This window comes from Phragmites australis, chromosome 5 (assembly GCF_958298935.1).
Source record: "Phragmites australis chromosome 5, lpPhrAust1.1, whole genome shotgun sequence".
Lineage (NCBI taxonomy): Eukaryota > Viridiplantae > Streptophyta > Magnoliopsida > Poales > Poaceae > Phragmites > Phragmites australis.
This window is the reverse complement of record NC_084925.1, coordinates 21,526,869-21,545,953: the sequence shown is the minus strand read 5'-3', so window position 1 is coordinate 21,545,953 and position 19,085 is coordinate 21,526,869. Positions and strand designations below refer to the sequence as shown.

The following is a 19,085-nucleotide window of genomic DNA, read 5'->3' as shown; positions in this document are numbered from 1 at the left end:
GCATTGAGATGTATGCATTTCTCTTCCTCTTCAGGTGATAGCAAAATGTCACTAAGAGGAGAAATATTTACATCTACAACTCACTCTATTTGAGGACCCATGGTCCTAAAAATTAATAGCATGCGAGTACTCCACTCAAAATAATTAGACCCATCTAATAGGAGTGGTTCTATATGCACTAATCCACTAGTCGACATCTTAACTCTCTAGGCGATAAAGTCTGAAAATAGAGACTTAGCTCTGATACCAATTGAAAGGATAATAATTTCGCATAGAGAGGGGTGAATAGACGTTTTTACAAAAATTCATCCACTTTTTTTTTGTTGGTCTAGACTTGCAGTGGAAAATAAACTAACATATTTTTTACAAGTGAAAATCCTAAATATGCTAGGCACAACTAGTGCACAATCACCCTAAATAAGTGTGAAGGTACAATCCTAGGGTGACAAAGATTACTCAAATCTAGCAAATATATGCAATAAAACTCAAAAAGAAAATCCTGAAAATAATTTTCATCCGGAGTATCCGGGTTGAGAGCTAACTGTACAGAATCCGGACCTTCCAGGTTCAATCCGGAACCTTCGGGTTCAGCAAAGAATGAACTCAAAATTGAAATTAAACAGCGCCTAAAGGGTTGTAGCTCAAACCAAGTGAAGTCATGTGTTCCAAGTGATGATTCCAAGTAGATCCACCAGAACCTATAATCAAATACCCACAAACAAGTAGATTGAGCAAAATGCACAAATATTAAGTAAGAACACAAGAACATAAAAATAAGAGAGGGGACACGCGATTTGTTTCCCGAAGTTTGAACACCTCCACTAGAGGTTCCTACGTCTTCAATGAGGGGCTCAGTCACAATTGAGCCGGGTCTCTCTCAACCCTTTTCCTCGTCAAGCTCGGTCACACTTGATCTTGGGTTTTCACTCCTAATTTCTTCCCTTCCGAAGGCGAAATTGAAGCCTTCACAAACTTCTCGCGGCACATCACAACCTTGGGTGCACACCAACGATGCATATCCTCCTAGGAGCTTCACGCTCCAAGAGTAACAAACGCTTCGCAAACTTCTTATCGATGAACTCTAGTGCTCAAGATGGGAGTTTAGCTCACTTGCACTCCAACTTGTAATCTCTCAACCCAACTCACTTTTCTCCTCAAATCACACACTAGATTGGAGTAGGAGAGAATTCTTTTGGCTCTAGAAGGGTTTTGTTTCATACTCAAATAGCAAAAAATAAGGTTGGGGTGAGGGGTTATTTAGATCCTTTTCCCAAAAACTAGCCGTTACATAGCTTTTTGTACTGACCCGGAGTATCCGAGTCAACCCGTATTATCTGGGTTGGCACTAGAATGCATAACTGAGAGCCTTGGCCGGAGTACAATTCGGAGGATTCGAACGACTATGAGAACCCAAAGTATCTGGGTAAAACACTTAGGCCTTAACACACCACCATACTCGTAGCTAAACCCGGAGACTCCAGCCAACCCGGAGTATCCGGGTTTAGCACAACGAACCCTCTGAAAATGACAATAACTTTTGATCCTAAAGTCCAATTTTCACAATTTTGGACTCTACGGAAAGCTTATTCAAAAGGATACACATCCCAACCAAAATTAAGATCCCAAACTCATTAGAAACACTCCAAAACCAAGTTCAAACACTTCCACACTTTCCACACTAGATTCCTAAAGTGAAGTCTCACTTTGGGTTGATTAGAAACTCTTAAGCACTGAGACTCGACAAGTAGCTCACGTTGCATCTCTCTTAATAATGCGGCATACCTATACTCAATTTCAAAGATAAAACACATTTGAATCACATTGAGCCTTTGAATACCTTCAAGTACCACTTCTTTCCTTGAAACATAGAGAGTTGCCAACTTTTATATCATCGTCACTCCATCTCTTCTTGATTCTTCATGTGATTGATGTAAATAAAGGTAGCTTCACATGACCTTATACAGTATAGGCATAAACCTTCACTCGCTCTTCACCACCGCCTTGGTCCTTCGGCGCCAAGCCATTTGCTTTTCCTTCACCACAAATGGTCCATTGTAGTCGAGTCTTGCTTGCCCTTCTCCATCTTGCCATAGAAAAACCACTTTGTATTCGACATCTTCAAGGAATTCACTTTATCATATATGGAGTCCAATCTTGTTCTTCACTCTTGGCATATTGGATTTCAATTCTACTTATGCCTTCTCATGTATTCTAACCCCAACTCACTCTCAAGCACAAAGCACATGGGTTAGTCCATAAAAACTGATTTGACAACTTTATACTTTTAGTCACTTAGTCTCCACAAGTGACTTAGCTTTAATGTTTATTGTCAATCTTCTTTGAGCTTCTCCTTCCAAGCATTACCAAGAGCTCATGGGTCACCAATAAATTCTGTAAGTCCTATGTGTAAGTACTAAGAGCACCTTTTTGTAATAATAAAGATCATATTATCTAGGAAGTCGATCGAATTCTTTTCCCGCTTTACTTGTCTGCTTGTGCATCCTCATGCCTGACAATTGAGGTAAGCCGCTTCTCGGGTTCTTCATCCCAAAAGCGCACCTGGGGCGGCGAATAGTTTTTCTCAGCCCGAATGCAATATGCTCTCTCTTTGTTTTATTACATTTCTTCTATTTAGATAGCCTACACGGAACCCTTTTCCGAGTAGAAAGTCCGGGGCATAACAAGTACTAGGTACTGGAAACCAAAAATAACATATTGTGTACCTTCTGAAAGCAGATTCGAACGAGAAGAGAAGGATCATTGCGTTACAAACTTGCAGGTGCGAAAAGGCTCCTTATCACATTCCACGAAAAGGCTATGATGCCTCCCACTCAAGCAGACCTAAGGCTGCTCATAATAAGCGCTCCGATTAGCGATCAACGTGTCCAGAACTAATCAAAGGAAAAAGTCAATAAGAAGACCACGACATGTTGTCAAGAGCATCCATCACGAAGTACTCCCATCAAATGTGAAAAGCGTTTAATGTCTACCAAATTGACAAAAGCTACCAAGTGTTTATTACAGACTGCAGGGTAAAGATAAAGAAAAAATTATGGCAAGGGCACAACCTTGAAGTCCATCTCATCCACAAAGGCTTTGGATGACCCAGTCGCCTCCTCCACCTTCTGCAATGACAACTCCTTTGGCTCGTCCCCAAAGCCCTCCTGGAGAACATCATCATCCATCTTTGAGTAGTGGGTCTTCGGGATGGCCAGCATGAAGGAAACCGCTTGCTCCGCACTCTACGCTCCATTGTGACTGGCTTGAGAGGTGCTCAGCCACCTTCCCTTGGAGTCCTAACGCTTCAGTGAGTTTGGTCGCCCAAGTGGCCAAGCCGATGGAATCATCGTTGTTAATAGCGTCAGCCTGGAGTCCAATTTCCACAAGCACCTCCTGGAAGACATTGAGGACCACAGCGAGTTGCTACCGGGTGGTGGACATCTTGGTCTCCTCCTGGGTGTAAGGAAATGATACCAATGCTCTGGTACCAATTGAAAGGGATTAGTGATGTCCTTAGAGGGGGAGGGTGAATTAGGATATTTAAAACTAATCAGCTCCAAACACTTCACAAGATAAATCTATATCAATTTATATCTAAATGTGCTATAGGTTTATCTAGTTATTCAACTCTATCGCTCAAAAGGGTTTGAAACCTATAGCCAATCCTAGCAAACTACTCTAGGAAGGTAAACATGCAAAAGTAAATTACAAGTATGTAAATGTGGAAACATTAATAAGGTAGAGAGAGCAAACTTGGCATAAAAGATTTTTATCCCATTGTATTGATGGCATAAATGCCACTCCTAGTTCATGTTGAAAAAGCCACCTAGGCTATAACTCCCGGTTGGCACCCGGTCAGGACCCTTGAGCCACCTAGGCCTCAAGTAGATTGAGCCATCAAGCCACAAAGGCAAGGCTTACCACAAGCCTCTCTTCCAGTCACTTGCCACCGTCTTCACCTCGGAGATTGAGCACCAAGGCAAGGGTCTCTGTGTCCCCATACAAGTTTCTTTCCACCACTCCACACAAAGCCGAAGGGTCGAAAAGCTTGAGCTACCAAGGCTCACGTTGCCGGTGAGTCACCAAGACTCCAAGGCACCGACGTATCATTTGGTACAAGATAGGATCACTCCTTGATCCCCTCTCTAGGCAGCAATATCTAGTAACAACTCTCTCTAGGCCCAATAGTACTAATTACTCCCTAATCTTCTGCTAATTGCCTTGTATGATCACTTTTAGGTCTTTGGTCGCTTGGATGTCTCCACAAGTGTATGTGTGCTTCTCTGGACTCCAATACCTTTAAATGACCAAGTGAAGGGGGTATATAGCCTCAATCCCATGAACTAGTCATTACTCCAACAACTCAAAAAGACTAAACACCAGATGTTTTGGCATTAACAGTAGTATAGGCATCAGAACATTTGACATGTATAGAAGCAACAACTAGCCATTGGACCCCCACTCAATCTCATTGTGAACACCGGATGTTCTGGTGTTATCTTGAACTCCATCATCGGACTATCTGGTGTACAAACTTGAACCAATCGAGCCACTTCTCTTCACTGTGCAATTGTCCGGCGTGTAGATCTTCAATGTGCTGGAACATCTGGTGTGTACAACCACACCAAAACTAGCCATTGCAACTACTCCAGTGTAAGTATCCCGTGTGTTGATCTTCAATCTTAAACAGTTGCAACCTCTTCTGGAAAATGCTCCAACATAGCCACCACTTCATCGTTAGACCATCCGACGTGTACAACCTTCGAACCTTCTTCTGAGAATACTCCAATGTGTACAACCTCCATAGCGCCGGACTATCTGTAGTGTACAAAATAGTCGGGAAAAATGCTTCGATGTGTAACAATGCCTCTGCGTTGGACCATCCGGTGTGTACAATTTTCCAATTCAATCCGATCTTTGTCCCACTTCGGTGGCTTTTTCATGTGTTGCATCCATGAGACCTACTAAAGCATATACTTGACAAACATGTTAGTCCTATTGTCTATATTGTCATTAATCACCAAAATCACATATATGCCCTAAAGGGCCATGTTCGCTACACTGGGCCACAGCTTCTCAGGGCCGTAGAGAGTTATGTAGGGTAGCGTGTTGAAGTGATAAAGTAAAGAGATGGCATGTCAAAAATATTAGAGACTTACCCTTCATCCGGCCCTCAAGTGTATCGTTCGCTCTCTCCTTCTTGGCGACAATCTAGTAGAGTTGAAGGTGCAACTTGGTGGTCTCCTTCTTGAGCTCAGCTACTTGGGCGATGGCCTTGTTAGCATTATTGCGGGACTTGAACAGCCGGTGCACGAACAACTACAATAAGTGTCAGGTTAGTACCTATTATTTCACTAATTAAACTGCTAACCTGTAGGCTTTCTCCTGTCTCCTTCAGAGGAGGTGACGCATGGAGACTGAGGAGGTTAGGGCTTGGGGGCTGCAGGTGGTGCTGCACATATCCTACAAAAAGAACAGTATGAATAATGTGCTCCTAACAACATAGGAAATGTGTTCATGGTACTTACGCATACCTGGGCAGCTTTTTTGCTAAGGAGGTGTTGGAGCAAGAGTTCGTCTTGCCCTAGCAAGTACGATGAGAGTTTCTTCTAAGGAGGAGACTCAAGCTTGGAGACGAAGTTTGAGAGGAAGAAACAGCACGAATATATTAATGATAGAAAAATGTGTCACTCTGGGAGGAGTATCACAGCATTCGTTGTGATGCGTGTTCTGTTTTGCTGTTTTGTGTCCGTCGCCCAGAGGACCATGTCCTCCTATTTATAGGGCCATGTGTAGCTTGGCGTACAAATTATTATAGTGTACAAATATCTGGGATCTGACCAAATTACTGGGCCTTATCCCGGATAACTACCTTTTATCTTATCGGGGAGATAAATATCTACCGTGGTAATTACCGTGGTGCCTGCCCCTGAAGGGGGGCGGGCCGGTTGCCAACTGCGGCCCGGCGCCGCACTGTTAGGGGCGTCAGGGTAGGTACCATCATGCTGGGGTGTCAGAGCGGCGTCCACTAGCTTAGTGTAACACCCTGATTTTCAGATTTCTCAAATTTCTAAAATTTTCCAAGATTATTGAATAGCTTCAACAGTTGTATAAGTTTAAAACCTATTTTCTTAATCAATCAATCAATATAGGTTATTATTTTGTGTTCATTGCATGCTGAGTTTTGTTAGGAGCCAGGTAAATGTATTAGAGTTCTTTTTCCTTTTCTTTATCTGTGGTGTTTTGAATGAAAAAGATTTTGAAAAGGTTTTTACAAAACTCAGTAGTGAATAAGTTAAGGATCTTAATGGTTGGAATTCAAAATCTTTGAATTTATCATCTATTCAATCCTTGATCATAGCTGGTTCTTTTCTAGTTCAATTCAAATATTATCCAAATCCTTCTTTAAAGTCAATCTCTCCTCTTTTTCAAAATTCTACCCAAATCCAAATTCAAATTCCTTATCTACTCCTATTCTTGTTCAACTGCATTTTTCGTTTCTCTTAAATTCACTCCAAACTCAATTCAAATTCATATCCTATTCAAGTTTCTCTGAAAACGTTTCTTTTCTAAACCCTAGATATATTTGGGCTCAATCTTACTCAAGTCCAAACCCTTAGCCAAGTTTTCTAGATGGCCCAATAAAGCATCCATGAAATCTATAAATTTTCGCAGAGTCCTAGACAGCCTCATCTTCTTATGAAGTTTCGGAGTTCAAAATGGCCTCAAATGCAAATCTTGACAATACCAAAGTTGTAGCTGTCATCGAGAGCTTCAATTTGAACCTATGGAAATCCCCTTTTGGATAATGGAGCTAGGAGTTATGGCCCCCGAAATCAGTGCTGCACAGATAAGCTCGAGTTCGAATAATTTATCTTATGGTGCATTTTTGGAAATCAAGATGGCATTTTCAGAAGTTCCAATGAATACCGAAGTTGTAGATATTTTCGAGTAATACAATGTAGAATTAAGAAACGTCCAATTTGGCTTCCGGACGATGGAGATATCATCCTCGGAATAGAGAGCTGCGAAAAAGGAAACCGTAACCGACTCAAACTCGAATCCGATTCGTGTTCGGCTTGGACTCCACCTCAACCAGCCATCCCTAGTCCTATAAATATGAGCTTCATGCCCTTTTCTACCCCTATTCCATGCCACCAAACCCTAGAAGTCGCTAATGCCCTATCTGTGCGCCGCCGTTCGCTGGAGCCACCGTCGCCGCTGTCTGTGATGCGCTACCTCGTCGTCTTCTCCGCGAATCCTCCTTCCTCGACCATCAAAGCAACCCCTTCTTCTCCTCCCTTACTACTATTTTATCATCATACTAAGTCCCTAGCCAAGTCCTATCCCCACGCAAAGTCCGATCTACGCCACCATGATCGTTGTCGTCACGGATAGCTACGCTGTAGTCGATTGGCATCGATGTTCCCGACCGACCAGAGGTCAAATCACCAATACCTTTCACTAGTGCATGTCCCATGATGTTCCCCATGCCCTCACCAACCAGGTCAGCCAGTAGAGCAGCCAAACCACCATAATCAAGGTCGACATACTCGATGTCCGGTTTCTGGACGCGTTCTGCGTGCGCACCGGAATTGCATTCGCGTTCCCCGTCAATTCGAAAGCTGTATGGATGCACCAACCATGTCATGACATGTCCCATCGAGTCTTGTACGTGACCGTAGGAGCCCATCCCCGTTTCTGCAGTGACACGACCAGGACGCCATTGCCAACCACAGCACGTCACAGCCATCACCCATCTCATCTCCGTTGATTGTTCTTCCTCTCAGCAGATGATCTACCCAGAACTATGCCATAGCATTGTGTTCCCAGGATATACGAACATCTCTGTTCAAACGGTTTCTCAAATTTCATAGCCAATCTCTGGGAATGCGAGCGTCTTCGTTCCTGCATCTGGTCGCGGTCACAACCAAACCTAGCAGTAGTCATCGCTGTTTTACTGCTAACTCGGATGACCCCTTCCAAAACCAACCATACAGCTGAGTTAGTCTTTCCACTTTCTACGCCATGCTTCCCTCATTTCACTGAAACACCACTGAAGCCTGACATCGATGTCTGTGGCCACGCGCCCGATCGCCATCTCCGACGAGACCCGAACCACCACCGCTACATAGAGTCACCAGTAGTATCCTTAACCTAGAAGTACAACCTTCAGCCTTTTGATCCATCATAGGTGATCGATATTAGATCCCAATGTATCCCTTCTTTAATACAAGATGGTACTTGCATAGCATGCCAAGTCAGCACCACATCATTCTCCTAGCGCAATAATGTTGTCAAGCCTAGTGCAATGATTGCACAATAAACTCTTTTCTCATAGGAAGATAACTCTAGTAAACTAGTCTTTCTTTTCAGTCTAATCCATCTCACGAAAGCTGTTCTCTTTTCATCTTAACTCCAATTTAGGCGATTCTTGCGTCTAAATGTGATGCGCGCACGTGTACAGATTACACGAGAGCGACTTTTGTGGCCCGATCTTCTCGAAGGATCCTCACACTAACTTGATAAATATCGTTGCGTGACCTGACGACGAGGCTGCGCACCGCGAGATCTTGCACACGCGACGAACAACCGAGACAATCGCCCTTCCACGTACCGACAAAACCAGACCACGCAATCACGCCGTATAGACGTGAAGGCACGAACTGGGTGAACTGCAGTTCGGCGTTCTACAACTCCCTCAGGAATCGAAAGAACAAGTTTGTAAGCCTCTCAAGACTCACGTATATTATCTCAAAGATGAGTGTTCTGAAAATGGCAGCCAAAAAGTCCCCCCTCCCCTCTAGTGCGTGGATACATATAGAGATAATGGTTGTGTTCAGTTCACACAATAAAATAATTACATGGAAGCTGAATAGTTTTCCTCTAACTTCTCTTATTTTGGATGGCTCTTGTGCTTCCTTGCTTGCTTGTGGACGTGAGAAGTAAAGGGCTGGCCGCTAGTCTTGTTGCTGATGTCATCACAAAGTAATTAAGGTCCATGCTCAATGGTTCTTCTTCCCTTTATTCTCTCTAGTACGTCCAAACATCTAGTTCCTGCAATTAGCATGTAGGGTGTGGTATAATAATTGTATATAGAAATAGTAATTGATATTTAGGGATAGCTTTCACCTATCATCATCAAACCAGCTGATCACCACACTCTATGATCTGTACTTTAATATGCTCTCATCAAACCAGCTGATCACCACACTGGGAATGAATTTCCTTCTCTAATTGTTTAGCCCGCTTTCGTGTAACTGGACCAACAATATTAGTTGCATCCTTATTCTTAATAATATTATTGTCGATGCTAGGGATGACCTCATCAGCCTCCCCCTCTTGAGAAGGAGTTGTCCTCGACTCAGACTCACCGACAAATGGAAGCAAGTCTTTGACATTGAATGTTGCACTCACATTGGAATATTCAGAAGGGAGCTCTAGTTTGTAAGCATTATCATTTATCTTTGCAAGAACCTTGAATGGACCATCTCCTCGAGGTGATAACTTACTCTTGCGCTGCTGAGGAAAACGATCCTTGCGCAAATGTAGCCACACTAGATCACCTGGTTGGAAAAGAACTTTTTTCTTACCCTTATTTGCTTGCTTGGCATACTGAGTAGATTTCTTCTCAATATTCCTCCGTGTGTCCTCATGTAATCTTTTAATCAATTCTGTTCTCGTGATAGCGTCTAAATTAACTTGTTCCTGCAATGGTAAGGGCAAAAGATCCATGGGTGTATGTGGCTTAAAACCATAAACAATTTCAAAAGGACAAAAATTTGTTGTTGAATGTACTGCCCTGTTATAAGCAAACTCGACATGTGGAAGACATTGTTCCCACATCTTCAAATTCTTTTTTAGCACAGCCCGCAACATTGTTGATAGAGTACGGTTGACAACCTCAGTTTGGCCATCTGTTTGCGGGTGACAAGTGGTAGAAAATAACAATTTGGTGCCAAGTTTACCCCACAATGTCTTCCAAAAGTAGCTAAGAAATTTGGCATCCCGATCTGAAACAATAGTCTTGGGCACTCCATGTAAACGAACTATTTCTCTGAAAAATAAATCAGCAACATGTGAAGCATCATCGTTCTTATGACATGGAATAAAATGTGCCATCTTAGAGAAACGATCAACAACAACAAAAATGGAATCGCTCCCCCTCTGAGACCGTGGTAACCCCAAAATAAAATCCATGGATATATCTTCCCAAGGTACTTTTGGAATTGGTAATAGAATGTATAAACCATGTGGATTAAGGCGGGACTTAGCTTTCAAGCATGTTATGCAACGCTCAACATGTCGCTGGACATCACGTCTCATATGTGGCCAAAAGAAGTGGTCAGCAAGCATGTCTAGGGTCTTCTTCACACCAAAATGGCCAGCCAAGCCACCAGCATGTGCCTCTTGCAAAAGAACATGTCGAACAGAGCAAGCTGGGATGCATAGCTTGTTAGTTCGAAATAACAATCCATCGTGCACATAGAATTTTTCCCAACCTTTTCCAGCTACACACTTAGAGAAAGCTTCTTTAAAATCTGAGTCAGTAGAATAAAGTGTTTTAATTGATTCCAAACCAAGAACCTTTGCATCAAGTTGAGTAACCAATGCACATCTTCTCGACAAAGCATCTGCAACAATATTATCTTTACCTTTCTTATGCTTTACAACATATGGAAATGTTTCAATGAACTCAATCCATTTTGCATGCCTGCGGTTCAGCTTACCTTGACTTTTGAGATATTTTAAAGCTTCATGATCAGAGTGTATGACAAACTCCTTAGGAAATAAGTAATGCTGCCATGTTTCTAAAACTCGAACTAAGGCATAAAGCTCTTTGTCATAGACAGAGTAGTTCAGATGTGGACCATTTAATTTTTCAGAAAAGTAAGCAATGGGTTTACCCTCTTGAATTAGCACACCCCCAATGCCAATACCACTTGCATCACACTCAACTTCAAATGTCTTACCAAAATTTGGTAGTTGTAGCAGTGGTGCTTCACAAAGTTTTCTTTTGAGCTCTTCGAAGGCTCGGTCCTGTTCAGCTCCCCACTTGAATGGAACGTCCTTCTTTGTCAAATTGTTCAATGGTGTAGCTATTGTGCTAAAATCTTTGACAAATCTGCGATAAAAACCTGCAAGCCCATGGAAACTTCGAACTTGGCTCACATTTTTGGGTGTAGGCCAGTCCTTTATCGCTTTGATCTTCTCTTCATCAACTTGGATGCCCTGCGCAGTCACAACAAAATCAAGAAAAACAACACGATCTGTGCAAAAAGTGCACTTATCAATATTCCCGTACAACCTTTCAGCTCTCAAAACAGCAAGTACTTGGCGGATATGATTGATATGCTCATCAAAAGATTTGCTATAGATCAAGATATCATCAAAATATACAACTACAAACTTGCCAATAAACGCCCTCAAAACATGATTCATTAAACGCATAAAAGTAGAAGGAGCATTTGTTAACCCAAAGGGCATCACAAGCCATTCATATAAACCAAATTTTGTCTTAAAAGCTGTCTTCCATTCATCACCAATTTTCATGCGAATTTGATGGTAGCCGCTACGTAGATCAATTTTGGTGAAAATAACTGAGCCACATAATTCATCTAACATATCATCAAGTCGAGGAATAGGGTGACGATATCTAATAGTTATAGCATTGATAGCCCGACAGTCAACACACATGTGCCAAGAACCATCTTTCTTAGGGACCAAAAGTACTGGAACAGCACAAGGAGATAGAGATTCTCGAACGTACCCTTTGTCCAAAAGTTCTTTTACCTGTCGCTGAATTTCTTTTGTTTCATCGGGGTTTGTACGGTATGCTGGGCGATTTGGAAGGGAAGCACCAGGTACCAAATCAATTTGGTGCTCAATTCCACGTATTGGAGGAAGGCCAGCTGGTACCTCATCCGGAAACACATCCTCAAAGTCCTGCAATAAATCAAGAACAACACTTGGCAATGTGGAAGGTGAGCTGTTAGTGGAAACCAAAACATCCTTGTGCAGCAGCACAAAAAATGGGGCTTTTGTGTTTCTCACTTCTCGCAAATCACTCTTGCTCACCAATAAACACTCAGTATGTTGTGGCCCTCTTTTATTTTCAGTGGGCTTTATGGAATGGGATGGTGTAGGATTCTCTCCCTTACTATTATTGTGTGGCTCACTCATTTTTCTTTTCTCACTCTCCTCTCTTTTCATGCGAGCAACATCAGAAGCATGTATATCTTCAGGAGTTAATGGGACAAGGGCCACCTTCTTCTCTTTGTGAATAAACGAGTACTTGTTTGAGCGACCAAAGTGCACAGAATCGACATCAAATTGCCATGGACGACCCAAAAGTAAGTGGCATGCTTGCATTGGGACAATGTCACAATCCACCTCATCATGATAGTCACCAATAGAGAATGATAACCTGACCATGGAGGATACCTTCACGGTTCCAGAATTATTCAACCATTGCATATGGTACGGATGTGGGTGCCGGCGTGTTTGTAAACCAAGCTTTTCAACAAGCATGGCACTAACAATATTGTTACAGCTCCCACCATCAATTATGAACCGGCAAACCTGTCCTTTGACTTTGCACCGTGATTGAAACAAGTTATGGCGCTGCCCTTGTTCAGCTGCAACGAATTGTGTTGAAAGAACACGACGTACCACCAAAGAATGATGTAGTGAACCAAAATTAGATGATAAATATTTAGGTTGCAGCGATTGATAATTGGGCTCTGAGGCGTTTGACTTATCATCTGCCAATGGAAATAATGGCAGTTCAGGGCCAGATTCTGGAGCACAAATGACTTCAGGGACTACTTGATATGGTGCAGCATCTAGAGTAGTGCCCTGTTGGCTACTAAAATTGTGACAGGGAGCAGCCAATAAGGTGATTAAAGTACTCTTGGAAGGATCAGTAGCAGGCTCACTGTGGATATCTTCTCGTGGAGAAATATGAGTGTCCAAATCATCAAAATCAGCAAGCAGATCATCAAAATCAGCACAAGTAATTTCCTCCATAGAGCTAGGACCAATGGTTTGTGTCATGTCGTTCTCACTAATAAGATGAACATGCTTTAGTGCTAAACAATTCAGTCCCAATTCACATTCACCATCCTCTGCTTCGTATTCAAAAGTTTCCAAATTGCCATCCTGTGGATCTGTGTCATGGTTGCCATCCTCCTCCTCACTTTGTGAATCATAAGAACCATCTGCAAGTGCTAAAATAACACGTCGATTGGGGCATTCTGCTTGCTTATGCCCATGACCACCACACTTAAAACATTCAATTTTACTTGTCTTCTTAGCTGGAGCAGTAGAGGAGATCTGATTGGAGCCAACATTTTTTTCTTTTACCTCATTCCGTTTTGTTGGTGTAGAAGCGGCACGAGGTGTGAAAGGTGTTCGCGAGGAAGGTGTGTTTGAACCTGAACCTTGCTGTTGTGGATGACGCCAAGGGGTAGTATTGTTAGCAGCTGGAAAAACACGAGTCTTATAAGATTCAGCAAGTTGGCGTTCTGCCCTTTTTGCAAAATGTACCAACTCCGTGAGATTGGTATAGCTGGTCATGTCCACTTTGTTAGCAATTGGCTTATTTAGGCCAACCAAAAAACGAGCCATCATGGATTCCTCATCCTCAGTGATACCTGTGCGAAGGAGGCACATTTCCATTTCTTGAAAATACTCATCAACGCTGCGATCACCTTGCACAAGACGTTTCAGTCGTAAATGTAAGTCACGAGAATAATATGCAGGAACAAAACGACGTCTCATTTCCCTCTTCATGTCTTCCCAAGTGATACGATCATGTCCCACACGATGGTATTCTACACGGACTTGATTCCACCACGTGATGGCATAACCTTTGAATTCAAGTGCTGCCAGCTTTGCCTTCTTCTCAGCAGGGTACTCATACAAATCAAATATTTGTTCCACCTTTGTCTCCCACTCATAATAAGAATCAGCATTTTCTTTTCCGTTAAATGCAGGTATGGATACTTTAACTTTACCCAAACCATCTTCATCTCGGCGGCGGTCTGGGTCACCGCGACGCCTATCACGATATCCATAATTACCACCAAATTGATGGTCACCAAAAGCACCAAAGTGACCACCTCCACGATCATCGTAACCACCACGGTGACCATGGTGGCCTGTGTGATGGTCCTCTTGATATCCAAAATCAGCATCACCATCAAAAGCTGCAGCCCCAATAATAGGAACACGACGTGCACGACCGAACCCAGCACCACGACCACCACCAGCACCACGTCCACGGCCACCGCCTCCTGCAGCGGCACGACGTGCGGCCTCAGCCCGAAGACGTGCAGCCTCAGCCTCCAAAGCAGCAGGATCATCGTCCTCTACATGTTCTCCGTCATCATTTTCATCCTCCATATGTGGTGCATGGCGCAGATTATTTTGCAGTGCTTGTAGCTGTTGTGTCAATTGGCGCATTTGTTCGCGCATTTCCTGAAACTCTGCAGCAGAAACAGACCCACCTTGGTCTCCCATGTTAGTGTAGGAAAAAAAAAATTATATGTGGAACACTCCCTCACCACTTACAAACAAATTCTTTGTCTCCCTGAGAAAGTGGAACCGTGGCAGCAAGTAGTAATGGAAGAACGATTGTCCCAGAGACGACGGTGTACAGCTCGCTGATGCTTTGAGTGTGGCTTGGTGGGGTGAAATTTAGTGGACTGCAAGCTGAATGTAGGGATGCAAAATCGAATAATAATCCAACAAAGCACAAGTCTAAGTTGCTGATTAAGAAGGAAGAGAAAAGCAATGGACAGGGATGCAGAAGGGTGAACAAAATGAATAGAAAGACACAACTTTCACCAACAGAACTGCAGCTCAAACTTCTTACTCTTGCCAAAGCTCATTTGTTTCTTCTATATTTTTCTTTACTGAATTGCTTCTCTCTCTTTTTTTTTTTCAGGATCTTTTTTTTTTGTCTCTCTATTTTTTTTTTTGAACAGAATTGCTGCTCCTTTTTCCTCAATACCACTTGGAAAAACAGCACATAACTTCAAAAGATAGAGTGGCGCAGAACAACAAAATGAAGTCTTGAGAAGTTTGTTATGCAAAGGTGGAAGAAATCAAGGGAGGGATGGGTGGGGATTTTTTTGTGTGTATTTCAGAGAGAAGATATAAAGAAAAGAAGGCTAAACTTCAGATCAAAAACAAGAGAAGGAGAGGAAAAAAAAAATTGAGCAAAGAGTGTGTACCAAGGAAAATCAGCAACTAGACAAGACTCAAAGGATTCAAAACTCGAAAATGCAAACTACAGATCAGCCGCAAAGAAAAGGCTATAGGTATGATTTTTTTTATGGCTTTTTGGTGGACTGTAGGTACTGAAAAAAAAATCTATCCTACCAAAAACAAGATCGATCCTACCGAGCAAACGTAGGCTGTGATACCAGATGATGCGCGCACGTGTACAGATTACACGAGAGCGACTTTTGTGGCCCGATCTTCTCGAAGGATCCTCACACTAACTTGATAAATATCGTTGCGTGACCTGACGACGAGGCTGCGCACCGCGAGATCTTGCACACGCGACGAACAACCGAGACAATCGCCCTTCCACGTACCGACAAAACCAGACCACGCAATCACGCCGTATAGACGTGAAGGCACGAACTGGGTGAACTGCAGTTCGGCGTTCTACAACTCCCTCAGGAATCGAAAGAACAAGTTTGTAAGCCTCTCAAGACTCACGTATATTATCTCAAAGATGAGTGTTCTGAAAATGGCAGCCAAAAAGTCCCCCCTCCCCTCTAGTGCGTGGATACATATAGAGATAATGGTTGTGTTCAGTTCACACAATAAAATAATTACATGGAAGCTGAATAGTTTTCCTCTAACTTCTCTTATTTTGGATGGCTCTTGTGCTTCCTTGCTTGCTTGTGGACGTGAGAAGTAAAGGGCTGGCCGCTAGTCTTGTTGCTGATGTCATCACAAAGTAATTAAGGTCCATGCTCAATGGTTCTTCTTCCCTTTATTCTCTCTAGTACGTCCAAACATCTAGTTCCTGCAATTAGCATGTAGGGTGTGGTATAATAATTGTATATAGAAATAGTAATTGATATTTAGGGATAGCTTTCACCTATCATCATCAAACCAGCTGATCACCACACTCTATGATCTGTACTTTAATATGCTCTCATCAAACCAGCTGATCACCACACTGGGAATGAATTTCCTTCTCTAATTGTTTAGCCCGCTTTCGTGTAACTGGACCAACAATATTAGTTGCATCCTTATTCTTAATAATATTATTGTCGATGCTAGGGATGACCTCATCAAAATGTTTCTAAAATCTTACCTATCTAACCATAGTGTTTTTAAAGTGTTTTAATGATGTTTGGTATGTTGTTCTTAGTGTTTTCCTTTGTGTTGTTTGTCGGTAGTTCTCGCGATTAGTCGATAACGTTCCAGAGCAGTTCAAGGGACTTCAAGACCAAGATTTCGACAACACTGAGCAGCATTGGGGTAAAAGGCAAGTGTCCTTGATCATCTTGAACCTATGTTTTAAATATTTTGTTTTACAAAATTGCATGCAATGTTTGTTAATATGATGTGTAGTCACCTATGTTAGGGTTTACCTAGTTCTTCCTTTACATTCCTCGAAGCCTAAGTGGTAGTTGATATGAGTTTCTTGGGTAGAGTTGCTTAGCCATGCTTTTGGGATGTTGAGAAGTGTCATATACATGTTTAGTGGACAAACACAATGGTGATGATGAACTTGTTTTAGGAACATGAAACCCTAGGACTTGGGCAAAGAATGGGTTAGGGGATGTTGGTTCTTGTGGTGGACTTGTGGATACGTTCCAAGCAGAGATGTTAGGTTTTGTTGGTTATTTCCCTATTGGATAGTTGGAAAGTCTTTTCCCAAGTATCACATATAAGGACCGGTTCGTGGAGCGACAACCTAAGAATTACCGTACCAACCACGAGGGCGATATGGGTAAGGCTTACCATATTGATTAGGAACCTAGCTGGTATTTGTTGGAGTACCAGGACCTAATCAATGGACAATGCTTCATAGTGATCTTCTAGCCGCACACCACTGGCGTGTGTTAAGTATCTTGCAAACATGACAACATGGAAATCAAGACTCGTGGGGAAAGCTGGACAACCTCTGCAGAGTGTAAAAACTATTATAACAGTCGTGCTCACGGTTATGAGAGACTTGGATCCTCACATGATTAGTGGGTTGTGATTTTGGTTGTAGTACAAGGAGTACTAGACGGTTATGGTGTGCAAGGTAGGGAGCCTTGTATGCTGGGTGTTGGACTGTTTGGGTTACATTCACTTAATAATTGTTTAATGCTTTTTGAGTCCAAATATCTTTTCATTACTCGCATTTATGCAAATATACCATGTGTTAGCCTATTCTTGATATAAGCCTACATATCATTTTCTTTCCCACACTTGCTGAGCACATCATGTGCTCACACTTGCTATTTTCCCTATGCCATGCGACATGTGTGCTGCTGCTTAGTGAGTGAAGATGTTGAAGACTATCAAGATGAGGATGTGACGTTCTAGGCGCGTGTCTCCTGGTCGGTTGCCTGTGGTGTTGTTGGGCACCAGTGCTTCTGTTCTGCTGCAGATATCTTTGTAGAAGACAATATATGTCAATTGATGTAAGAGTTTAACGTTTATTCTATAAAAGTATTGTTTTTATTACTTCACCTATGACGTCCTTATGCGTGTTGAACATCCTGAGCACACATAAGCCACATTTGGTTTTGGCCGTTAAAACCAGGTGTGACACCTAGGCATTTAATGCCGGTCACCTCCTCGCAGGCAAAGTATGACCAATTCTTCCCTTTTGGTAGATCTTTCCTGAGGCTTGATGACTCACCCAGTAACCTCCGGGATGCCGGCCCAGGCAGCGGGAGGTTGAGGCCTCGGAGACTCAGCCTTCAGGAGGCTGAGCTCCGAAAGGCCGGGGCTACGGAAGGGGGAGGCTTCGGGAGGCCAAGGCCCCAAAGACTGAGCCTTTGGGAGGCTGAGCTGCGGGAGGCCGGGGCTTCGGAAGGCAGAGGCTTTGAGAGGTCACGCCTTTGGGAGGCTGAGCTGATTAAGCCAAGTGGCCGTCGGGGGTCCTTGATAACGACCCCCAACAGTATCCCCTCGCGAGGGTGACCAGTGGAGCGGTCATGCCCGTGGTTCCTTTGGAGCAGGTCTCCCAGCGGTCCCTGGCTTGTGGTTGATGGCTCGTGGTTCGAGAATCACTTGGCTTGTCCGGGACGGTTTGACCCGGGTGACGGAACAACATGTTGGACGATGTTGGCGACAGGGGGCATTGAATGTGCCTTGGTGAGAGGTGTAGTCCTACCCTATCATGTGGGGCGTGGGACGCATGTCGTCTTGTTGTTGGGGGGCAAGGGAGTCAATTTCGCTCCCCCATGATTTCAGTCTGGCAGGCGAAAGGACGGCGCGTGCGCCCACCGCCTGGAGGGGGCAAGTTGCTCCCTATTTGTAGTAGGAGGGGGATTTGCCCAGAGCAACCCTTTCCCTGACTCCTCATTCTCATCTGGCTTTGTCTTCAGCGCCTTTTCCTTTGTGCGAGTTGTCCTTTGATCCCTCTCTCTCGTAATACAGCGCCTTTCGCCATCCTCTTGTGGTTCATATGGCTGACTTGAGTACCCCGAGTGAAGCCGAAACTCGGGCGACGGGGGAGATGGTTGGAGTGGGCGCGGTGGGGGACCCTCAGGTGGCACCGGCTTTCCCTTTGCTGATGGTGCCATCGCCAGGAGTGGAGCTCCGGCATGCCAGCAAAAGCCACTCCCAGCAAACCACTGCGCTGGGAGCATCTGTCATTGGCGATGAGGAGCTCGATCGGATGGTTAGGGAGGGGAAGATTCCCTCTCGAGCTGTCGCTCGGCCTTCGCTGGGCGAGGAGGTCCCGAAGCACCTAGCCCATGAGGTCGTGGTGTTTGATGCCTTCTTCGAGGCGGGCCTGGTTTTTCCCTCAGTGCTATTTCTTGAAGAGGTGCTCCGCCACTTCTACGTGGAGCTTCCGCAGCTCCACACGAATGCCATTCCCCGCCTGGCTACCT

General features: G+C 43.6%; 1 protein-coding gene across 1 annotated transcript; it reads right to left on the bottom strand.

The window, feature by feature from the left end:
• Window positions 1-9,192: 9,192 nt before the first annotated feature.
• Window positions 9,193-14,523, bottom strand: LOC133917863 (uncharacterized). Its single transcript, XM_062361692.1, has 8 exons — window positions 13,351-14,523; window positions 13,161-13,311; window positions 12,328-12,686; window positions 12,268-12,273; window positions 11,694-11,946; window positions 10,617-11,270; window positions 9,716-10,502; window positions 9,193-9,562 (listed from the first exon to the last, which is right to left on the bottom strand). The coding sequence occupies exons 1-8, from the start codon at window positions 14,521-14,523 to the stop codon at window positions 9,193-9,195; spliced, it is 3,753 nt and encodes a 1,250-aa protein (XP_062217676.1).
• Between the last annotated feature and the right edge of the window lie 4,562 nt (window positions 14,524-19,085).

Bases quoted from the DNA above. Each gene is read 5' to 3' on its own strand.
- LOC133917863 (XM_062361692.1), bottom strand. From the start codon at position 14,523: ATGGGAGACCAAGGTGGGTCTGTTTCTGCTGCAGAGTTTCAGGAAATG. The intron at 11,271-11,693 runs GTGTTGACTGTC...CTTTTTGCACAG, and splicing joins AGATGGTTCTTGGCACATGT to ATCGTGTTGTTTTTCTTGAT. The intron at 9,563-9,715 runs ATTGCAGGAACA...CCAACCAGGTGA, and splicing joins ATGGATCTTTTGCCCTTACC to TCTAGTGTGGCTACATTTGC.